Source organism: Crocuta crocuta, unplaced genomic scaffold, assembly GCF_008692635.1.
Source record: "Crocuta crocuta isolate KB4526 unplaced genomic scaffold, BGI_CrCroc_1.0 scaffold273, whole genome shotgun sequence".
NCBI lineage: Eukaryota > Metazoa > Chordata > Mammalia > Carnivora > Hyaenidae > Crocuta > Crocuta crocuta.
Window position 1 is genome coordinate 298,910 of NW_027529425.1, and position 10,396 is coordinate 309,305.

Sequence of the window (10,396 nt, forward strand, 5' to 3'; positions counted from 1 at the left end):
AATGCTTGAGCCACTTCTGTTCTGCCTACCTCCCTGTCCATCCTCCTGCCCTCCATCGCCTCCTCCACACCCGCCCCCGACTGGGGGGCCTCAGGGCCCCCATCCCTTGCCCCATTTTCCTCCCAGGCCCCAGGGTTCCAAACCGGGCCTCACTTCAGCCTTTTATTCGATTTGTCCATCAAATATCTTGTCCATGATAGTCAGGTTAGGGGCCCCTCCTGGGCAGCCCCCTGAACATTTTACAAAACAGTTCCCTGCCCACCCTGGCAAGGCTAGCAAATTCCCATCCCTCCCCATGTGCACATAACAGTGTTTATTCCTACCACCCCATCTCTCCTTAGCTCCTGGCCCAGGGCCAGACTCTCCCTCCAGGGGTGAGACTAGAAGAGGGGCTCAGCTCTCAGGGGTCGGGGGGCCTGGGCCAACCCCTCCAGCAGCCCTCTGCAGCATGTCTAGGGCCTCCCAGAAGAAATCCTTCTGTGCAGCCATCAAGGGCATCCAGCCCACGATCTCCTTCATCTTTTCCATGCGATCCTGCAATGTGGGGCAACTGTGGATCTGGCTGAGGTACTCTTCACAGGCCCGGGCTGTCCCCCCAGGGTCCTGGGGTGCTCCAGCCCCCAAGCTGGGCTCGGGGGTCCCCACCACCCTGCTGGCTGGTAGGTCCCGGTAGGTGGGATGGTGTTCGATGTCATGGCTGGACAGCATGTAGAGGCACTCTCTGGTAGAGCAGAGGGAACAGGCACACAGAGGGACCTTGGAGGAGAGAAGGGGTGTGGCTGAGAGGGGCTCCCAGGAAGCCCCAGCTGTTGTGTTCCTCCCTCTCAGAGCAGCTCTGATCTAGCAAGTGAGCGAGGGCTGGCTAAGCCCTAGGGTTGTGTGAGGTCAGAGAGGGCGAGTGGGGTCTGTGAAGGGAGAGAGCCAGGAGCCATGGCGTGTGGCAGGAAAAGGGAGGCGGGTGGTGCTGGGGGGGGGGGNGCCCCAACTACAGTCCTGTGTGCCACCTGGCTCTATTGCCCCTGCCCTCCTTGGGTGCCTGCTGGTGTGTCCCGGCTCTGACCTTGACATGGAGCTTCACGAAAGAGGCACTCCCCTTAGGCCAGCCAGGGAGGCGGCCTCCAGCCCCACAGCCACAGCCCAGAAGCTCTTTGCTGAAGTCTGAGCCCTGGCTCAGCACCAGGGAGTGATTGAGGCCACACCACAGGGCAATGGGACGTTGCAGATAATGTACCTGAGGACACAAGGCCAGGAGCCCTAAGGTGGGAATGTGGAGGATTTGGAGGCCCAGGTAGGAGGAAGGCGACAGGAAGGTTCAGGGAAGAATCTAGGGAAGCGAGGGGAGGGAAGCAAGGGGACACTCCCCCCCCCCAGCTAGCCAGAGGGCAGACCAGCAGCAATCTTTCCCTCCCTGGTTCTCCTGCAGCCCCTGTCAGACCGCATGGGGTCTAGCACTTCTGTTGGTTCCTCATCTTTGCTCCTCTGAAAACAGGGCACTTGCCTGTGCCTAGGGCCTGCTACCTGCTTCTTCATTACTACCCCATGCCTGTGCCAGTCCAGTCTCATCCTGCCTTCCAGCTCCAGGAGGGGGACCATGCTTCCTCTTCCCAAAGTTAAAAACTATCCCCATCCCTGTGCAATTACAGGTTAGCCCCCAGGAGGGACTTTTCTTCCACTTATTCCTCCCTTCTCTCTCTAGCATTTTCCACTTGTCCTATACTTGTCTCCCAAAATGGCCACTCCATTTTGAAAAAAACAAAACAAAACAAAAAAAAACCACTTCCACCTGATTCCTGGCCCTTCCTAGCTTCATCTTTTAGGCAGCAGAACTGGTTATGTGACCAGTCTGAGGTTGACCACATTCTTGTTCTCACCACAGCCCGTCTTTCCCGAACTTTCCTGTGATCTGGCTTCTCTGCTTACTGTGCTACTGTCATGTTCTCCCCAAATGCACTTGACTTTCCAGCTCCCAAATCCCAGGGCCTCTCCTGCATGCTTTCTCCTGAGATTATGAGGGCTTTAATTTTGAAGACAGTGGTTCATAATTTACGGTCATCACAGAAGTTATAAAATCTTGGCAAGCAAAGATTAATTTAAAAATCACTGGAAATCCTACCACTCACTATTAACATCTTGCTGGGGCTTCCTGGGAGGCTCAGTCAGATGTCCTAGTTTGACTTAGCTCATGATCCTCAGTTTGAGCCCCACATTGGGCACCCTGCAGTCAGCATGGAGCCCCCTCAGATCCTTTCTCCCCCTTTCTCTCTGTCCCTCCCCTGCTCATGCACCTTCTCTCTGATAAAATAAACTTAAAAAAAATCTTGCTGGGTATTCTTTTTTTCTTTCTTCTTTTTATTTTTTATTTAAGTAGGCTCCTGTGGAGCCTGCTTGGGATTCTCCCCCTCTCTATCTGCCCTTCCTCCCCCGCTCCCCCAAAATAAATAAATTTTAAAAGTGAAAAAGAGAGAGTCAGCCACTTAACCATCTGAGTCACCCAGGCGTCCCTGGATATTCATTCTTCACTGCTGCCTCTGTGTGTGCGTGTGCATGTGTTCAAATTGTAGATTTTTAAACAAAAATGGGATTGTACTATGTAAATAATTTTATAATTTTTTTAATCTAAAAAGTCGGTAGGTATATTTCCTACATTATCTGTCACCATTGATCGCCCCCTCGTGTTTGACACTCCCTGTGCCCCTGGCTTCTGGGATTTGACACTTAAAGGAATGCCTCTTGCCACAGACAGCTTCTTCATTCCCTCTGCCTACAGACAGCATTGGCTCCTGCCCAGGTTTGAGCCTCTGTTCCTGCTTCTGTCTGTTTCAACCTTGTTCCAACGTGGAATCTAATGCCAGCGAGGCATTTCTGCTTTAGAAAGTGTCCAAAATCGGGGCGCCTGGGTGGCTTAGTCGGTTAAGCAACGACTTCGGCTCAGGTCATGATCTCATGGTTCGTGGGATAGAGCCCCGCCTCAGGCTCTGTGCTGACAACTAGCTCAGAGCCTGGAGATTGCTTCAGATTCTGTGTCTCCCTCTCTCTCTGACCCTCCCTTGCTCACGCTGTCGCTCTCTCTCAGAAGTAAATAAAAAACATTAAAAAAAAGAAAATGTCCAAATTCATGTTCTTCCTCTTTCCTCAAGCCAGCGTCCCTTTCCACATTTGTTAGTGATGCCATCTCTCTTCAGGGGGTCTACTGCCATAGCCACCTGTGTCCCACAGCCCTCTCCTCATGTCTAATCAGTTTCCAAAGCCTATTTGTTTTCTTTCAAAACATCTCAGTTATCCATTCCTTTCCATTCTCACTGCTCCAGGCTCTTGTCCCAAGTGCCGCGCTGTCACTCAATGGTCTCCCAGGGGGCTTCTCATTCAGTGGCCTCCTGTGCACTCTGGCCAGGTGACCTGTTCTCAGTCATCTGTGGGGGGTGCCTTCACCTACTCCAGAACCTACAATAACTCTTTCCCAAGTCTATACCTTTCCAGGCTCACATCCGCCTGTTCCACCTCAGATCTTCTGATTTCCAAAACACCCTCTCTGCTTTAGACCAGTCTTTTCATCGTCCCAGGTATGTGCAAGCTTCGTTCTCATCCCCATTACAGGGAATACCTTCCCCTGTACCCACACGAATGTGATCTAACCCACCAGACCATGATCACATCTCACCTCTTCTAGTTATACCAGCCCACCCAGGTCTCCCTGCTTCACTAAATTCCTAGTGCACTACAGCAAGCACTGCACAGAACAGGCCTCACAGCAGCAACCCTGGGAAAGACATGCAACAGTATCAGGGGCCTTACGTACTGGTTGGCTTAACTTCTCTAGGGAGTAAGAAGTGGGTTCTAAAGAAAGTAGAGAAGTTGAGAGGTGCAAGTGTTAGGGAATTGGAGGAAGGGGGTCAGGATGAGAATAACTGAGCACAGTCTCACCTGTGTGGGTTCCCCTCGGTCCATTTTGTCCCCAGTTCCCAGCTGCCCATATCTGTTATTTCCCTGCATAAAGATTCGGCCAAATTCATCCACCAGGCCAAGGTGATTGTAGCCAAGAGCACAAAATAGGATCTAGGAAGTAAGACAGAAAGAGAAGGTAGGCATTCAGTTCCCTCCAGAGGAACTCTGAGCTCCAGAATCTCCCAGCCACCAACCTGCCATTCCCAGCTGATTTCTTTTGGCCTTGCCCACTACCTCGCCCCTCTCTCTGGGCCCCCTGTCCCTCCCTGATCAGTCATTTGATTCCTGCTCATATTTCAGACCCCTGGTACCTTTTAATCCCTAAACCCCCCCTCTGTCCGCCCCTTTGTCTGTCCCATCCCTCCAGGATCCTACCTTGGCAGGCAGTGAGAGAGCAAGCGGCATCTGCTGGTCCAGGGGGTCAAAGGCTTGAAGGGTCCCAAAGAGATCACGATACACCCCTGGGGTATGCACCTCAAAATACACTCCCCCCTGGTCTGGGGGGTCAGGAGCCCTCAGCTCAGCAGCTTTGGGCACCCATTTCCTAGCGATAAAGCCCTACCAGGAATGAAAGTTGCAAGGTCCAGGGAGACTCACACCCAGTAGAAATGTACCAGCTATGATGTCTGGGAACCTAACCTCATTTTTTCACTAGGGTGCCCGAAGGGGTCCACCACGGATCTGGAGTAAGTATAAGGGGGTGTCCATATCTGGAAGGTCTGTTTAAGACTAGGGTGTGGAGAAGAAGGAAGGTGGTTCTTACCTGTGATGTAGAGAGTACTGCTCTGGTTAGAAGCCATGCAGGTCACACGAAGGTGAGGCAGGCAACGGGACACCTTTCTCAGGGCCAGCTGAACTGTGTAGGAGCGTGGCTGGTCCAGCTGGGTTTCATTCACTACCAAAGAGTAGATCTTTCCTTCCTCTGGGAGATGGGAAAAGGCAGACAATGATGTGGGGGAGAGGACCTCCCAATATCCACATTAACTTCCCAATAGACTCTCTAAGCCATAGGGATTAAATATTTATTGCCCTAGAGTGGGGTTGGAAAAAAAAGGGTAGAGGTGAAATAAGGGAAGTGTGACCTTAAGTTGCCCAGACTCTAGCCCTGTACCACCAAAAATAAATCAGGGGAGTCCGTCAGTGCGAAAGATGAGTGGAGAGAAAACCAGCAGTTAGATCTGGCAGAATCCAACTTGAGTGTTGGGAAGAATGATGCCTGGGGACTCGGGGCTCTGCCTGGAATGAAGAAGTCCAGAGGGTCTTAGGTTTGGGAGTAGGGTCAAATATAGGGGACAGGGACGCCAGTCTGGCTCAGTCAGAAGAGCACATGACTCTTGATCCTGGGGTTGTGAGTTTGAGCACCACATTGGGTATAGATATTACTTAAATAAATAAAACTAAAAACTTAAAAAAAAATATTTGTGACAATGAGCAAGGTTGGGGGAAGTTTGGGGTATTAAGTGAAGTGCCTAACAGGAAGGTGAGGAAGATTAGGTGATGCAGTTGGTTAACCATCTGACTCTTGATCTCAGCTCAGGTCATGCATGATCTCACAGTTTGTGAGTTCAAGCCCCACATCAGACTCTGTGGTGATGGTGCGGGATTCTTCTCCTTCTCTCTGCCCCTCCCCCACTTGTGTGCACATTTAAAAAAACGCGGAATCTTAGACTATGAGACTGTGAGACAGACAAAAAGCAAAGCTATTCGGTTTGAGACCCGGATGAGGTGGCATGCAGAAAGCCCTTCCCCTTCCCTGCAGCAGGTCCTGAACAATCTGTAGAAAACAATTTGCAAACCACTGCTCTAGGCCACACCTGTGAGAAGCAATAGAGCCCGCTGGGTCTCCTGACCAACCAGCACAATCTGTTTGAAGCTCATGGAGTGGTGGAAGGTCATCTTGAAGACCCGCTGCCCACTGGACTGAAGATAGACCTCAACACAGTCACAGGCCCGGCTGCCCGTTGTGCCTACCACTGCCGGCTGCTCCCGGGTGGCCAATACATAGAGGTATTTACGGTAAACGGTGTCACATCTTGGGTCCGAGGCAAACTGTAGGAAAAGATGAAGCTGTCTGGGACCTAGGTCTTAGAGTGGAATGAGGCTTGGGGCAACAAGATCCTGGGGTGGGAGATGAGATATTTGGGTTCAGGGCTGGGAAATGAGAACTTGGTTTTCAGTTCCTGGTATGGGAGGGCAGTCCCTCAGGACTGGTGTGGGCCCTGGAGGAGTCCTGGAGGCCGGGTCAGGTGTCTCAGTTCCCAGGGCTCTGCTACTCACATCCTTGGCTCCGCGACACAATACGACATAGCGGCAGGCTCGCTTCCACTGGATCTGGCCAAGGGTAGAGGAGACCAGGGCATTTTTGAGGAAGAAGAGGGTTCCCGCATAGTCAAGAATGAAGACGTGGTCCTTGGTGGGCAAGAAGCGGCGGTAGCCATGGGCTAGCAGGGGGGCTACACTCTTGCTGAGATAGCGGCGGCGGCCCCCAAATGCCTGGAAGTACAGGCCTTTTGTGTCTGGAAAAGGGAAGGAGATGGAAGGCTCAGGTGCTTAGGATGGCACAAGGGAGAGTTATCAGAGCTTGGGCAAACTAGATTTCTTAGGGAGCCGGGTACTTAACAGCTCGCATCCCCAGAACTGGGGAACAGACCACTTTCTAAAGGACATATGGAAAGCTTAGAAGATATCTTTAATAATCCCCTATGCTTGAACTTTAGTTTNTCCAGCCTTGCATCAGAAACATCAAGGGAAAGCAGCAGATAGAGGAGTGAAAAGGATTGACTGAGAAAGTCCAGTAACCCCCCCTCATCCCTAGCTCTGGATCTGCTATCTGGATCAGATCTGGATCTCCCTGAATCTCCAGTGTGTGCAGTAAGGTACTTGGATAGGGGCTCCCTGGGAATGGAGGGGTTCAGAGCATGTTTCACCAACCATGTTGGGTGATTCTGTCCTCAGGGAATATTGGTTGTCACAACCAGGGGGAGCTTTCCTACTGGCATCTAGTGGGTGGAGGCCAGGGATGCTGCTAAACGTTCTGCAATGCACAGGACAGACCCTCACTCCAAATAATCATTTGGCCCCAAATGTCAACAGTGAGAGGTGGAGAAGCCCTGGTTTAGAGGAGGAAAAACTCCAGGCTTGGGGAGTGGAGATGACTGGGGTAAGATTTGGAAGAGAGTTTGAATACAGAGGCTGACTTGGCAGAGAAGCTAGTAACAGGGGCTCTGGGTGGGACGTCTATGAGAAGGTGGAACCAGAGGCTTACAGTGCTCCCAGATGGATGGTGTGTTTGAATCTAACAGGCTCTTCCAAAGTAAGAGGCCCTGGCAGGATGGCTAGGAGTGCTGAGGCAACTCTATGGAACAGGAGGAATCCCAGAATAAAGTACAAGACAGGGGCAAAGTGAACAAGAGGTTTTGGGGAAGGTGTACAGTTAAGAATGGCAGCTCTCCTCCAGGGCCGGACCCCAGAACCCTGCTCTCGTAGACGAGGACTGAGCCTGCGACAGATGCGTCTCCACACGCCCTCAGCGTCGCACACTTCGTGAAAGTAGTGGCAGGTCTGGCCCAGAGCGACTACATCTCTGACTGGGAGGAATGAGATGATATGCTCCACCTGAGGGGGTGGGGGGCAGGAGGGAGGAAGCCAGGATCATTGAGGGGTCTCCTCGTCGCTCTGGTCCCCTGCCCTTTATTCTAGAATACCCCCTCATGGAGGACTCACCAGCTCTGGGGGGAACAGCTGAACAGAAATAGGGCTCCCTCTGCCCTTCTTCTCTTCGCCCCCAGGCTCTGGACCACACGAAGGGCAGCTCCGCTTCACCTGCCCAAGGAGAAGGGAGAGCACAAGGGTTCTATGAGAGTCAGGCCTCCTTTTTTCCCTTCTCTCAGCCTTTCATTAGCTACTTTCTTAGGGGCTCATGGCTCTGTGCCCTCAAATCCTCCCATCTCTCTCTCTAGGTCCATGGGTCTGCCCTGTGCTTGAGTCCACCAACTCCAAAGAAGCCCTCCCTCCATCTCTGGTTGCCATCTTCTTGTCCTTCCCTTGGCTCCCCCCACCCCCCTCACCCTGAGCCCCTCCTCCCGTCTGCACAGCCTGGTGAATTTTTGCAGCTTTCTTCTCAGGCTTCTCCTCACCATCCTGACTGTCCCCTCCCTGCTCCTGCCCTCATCTCTCCGGGCCCCCTGGCCCCCCGTAGTCAGCTCCCTGGCCCCTGTTCTGCTGCCTTTCCCACACCATGTCCCCCGCCTGGGCTTGGGGGACCTCTGGGGCCCCTCAGGCTCCTAGGCCCCCGCCGCATGGAGTCTAGGAAGACAAACCTCTCTGTGACCTCACTGCCAAGCCACTGTGACCTATTTTCCCCAACCTTGCTGGGGATTTTCTCTTAGACAGCTCCTGGGTTATAGCTCAGCTCTAGCCACCCAGTGGCTCATGGGATAAGCATGAGACCTTCCCCAGGAGAAAGAAAGTGTGAATAACTGCTAGATGAGGCCTTTACTTTTGGAGTACAGTTGTGAGGTTCCTCCCTTTGAGGCCCTTTAGGCACCAACTCTGCTCTGTCGGGAAACACTGGTGAATTCTACATATCTCAGCAGGCCAGGGCCTCCAGGGGATTTGTAGCCCAAGAGTATAAACTACCCCATTGCCCAAATAAGTATAAAAAATATAAACCGTTTGACAGGTGAGGGGGAAAGGGAACCCTGCTACACTTGCTTAGAGGAAAGCATGCACCAGATGAAAGTGGGAATAATTTAGCACTGAGTCTTTAGTGTCACAAACACACATCCAAAAGCAGATTTCCTGGGACAGTAATATCAATGCATGTATGAAGGACAACCTATTAAGGTGGAAGAAAGGGATAGAATTACTCTGAAAGCTTAGGGTATCTCCCAGGGTCTAAGCTTTTAACTTAAGTCTTACGGGGAGAGAGGGGTGCCTTGTATGAAAAACAGCAGGAGTTGGGGGTGTGTCTGTCCAGGTGGGGGCAAAGGATCTACACCAATAAACCCAAAGGAGTAACCGGCTCTTCCAGGAACTCAAAGGAATCCAGTCCTGGACATCCAGCCCTCAGCTGCCTAGTATTAGACTTTCTTTTATGGCACCAGCTACTATTCAACCACCCAAACTCCCTTATTCATGGTGACTAGTAAATAACTAGCTTGAGACACTGCGGATGCAGTTTTAATAATTCAATACATGTTTAGGAAATCTCAACATCTGAGATGTGATTTACAAGAACCTTTCAGCCGTTTGCGGTCAGGGAACGTAGTAAATGGTCTATGTTAATGTGTTAGGTCCTTTTGCCACCTAAAAGGACGTCAAGATCTCTCATTAGACAGAAAAAGGATCGTCAGTTTCCTCTTGGGTATGGGTCCCCTTTGTCCACTCCATTTCAGCTCAGGAGCCAAAGGAGAGGGTGCAAATAGGAAAAGTCCACGTAGAAGTCGCTGGGAAACCGGACTTCTGCTCTCGTCAACTTCTCAACTTCCCTCCATCTCAGTTTCCTCATTTGTAAAACGGAGAGCTTTTTCCAGATGAGATGGTCCCTTCTGGACTATCCCCCCCATCCTGTCATCACAGTTTCCGCCCAGGCGCACTCTTCGGGGTCGGCGGACTGGCTGGCCGGGCAGCAGCTCTGGAGGCTCTCCCGGTCTCCCGTAGCCCTTTCTCCAGGAGCTGTCTCTGGCATCTCCAGTCTCTGGGAAGCCCCCCGCCCGCCGGAGCTCTGGAGACCGCCCCAGGGCCTCAGACTCCGCAGCCAGAAAGGCCTCCACGGTCCCTTCGGTTGCAACGACCCCCTCCCTCCGCACGGCCTCAGGCTTCGCCTTGCACTCCGCCCCGACCTCCTTCACGCCCTCAAAGCGGGCTCGCTCTGTAACATTTACAGCTCGCACTCGCCACTCCAGCCCCTGCACTGTTCTCAGCCGGCCCGGCCGCCAGCACTCGCATTCTTTAGCTAAGTCTCAAAGTTCTAGCTCACCCGCCTCCTCCTAGGCGAAGAGACCGCCTTCTCGCCCATGCTATTGGTAGATACAGACGTCCCTCAGAGAAGAGGCCGGGCCAGGTTCCCTCCGGAGGATCTAATTGGCCTTCTTGACAGTCACTCGCCTGTATCTGGCTTGCGATTGGTCTCCGCTGGAAAAAACCAGGAGCCCCAGCTTGCGGTCTCGACCTCTATCCCTTCTAGTTGAGCACCGGCGTCCCCGTCTCCTGGTTAGATCTGATTGGTTCCATCTCCAGGCCTAAGCATTCCGATTGGACGCGGATGCGCTGGGCGGGCCGGCCTGGAGCTTCGGCCGTTGGCGAGCGCTCCATTCTAGCCCCCTCCCTTCTGCAGCCTCACTCCGGCGCTGGAGTCTCCACCCCCCCGGCGGGTTCTGATTAGCCACTTCCGACGCGTCTCCGGACCGCGATTGGTCTGCCGGGTCCCTCAGCGCGTTTCCTCCCCCTTGAA

General features: G+C 52.7%; 1 protein-coding gene across 5 annotated transcripts; it reads right to left on the bottom strand.

Annotated features, from left to right (window-relative positions):
* Window positions 1–148: 148 nt before the first annotated feature.
* Window positions 149–10,235, bottom strand: FBXO24 (F-box protein 24). Of its 5 annotated transcripts, none has more exons than XM_077758607.1 (10): window positions 9,923–10,235; window positions 7,666–7,764; window positions 7,374–7,557; window positions 6,220–6,458; window positions 5,757–5,991; window positions 4,706–4,864; window positions 4,318–4,439; window positions 3,922–4,053; window positions 1,061–1,231; window positions 149–756 (listed from the first exon to the last, which is right to left on the bottom strand). In XM_077758607.1, the coding sequence occupies exons 1-10, from the start codon at window positions 9,959–9,961 to the stop codon at window positions 394–396; spliced, it is 1,743 nt and encodes a 580-aa protein (XP_077614733.1). In that variant the 5' UTR covers window positions 9,962–10,235; the 3' UTR covers window positions 149–393. The 5 variants fall into 5 exon arrangements, with proteins under 5 accessions (XP_077614733.1, XP_077614737.1, XP_077614735.1 ...); XM_077758611.1 differs by lacking the exon at window positions 9,923–10,235 and adding an exon at window positions 8,010–8,204; XM_077758609.1 differs by lacking the exon at window positions 9,923–10,235 and adding an exon at window positions 8,010–8,140 and having other exon boundaries at window positions 4,318–4,370.
* Window positions 10,236–10,396: the final 161 nt, after the last annotated feature.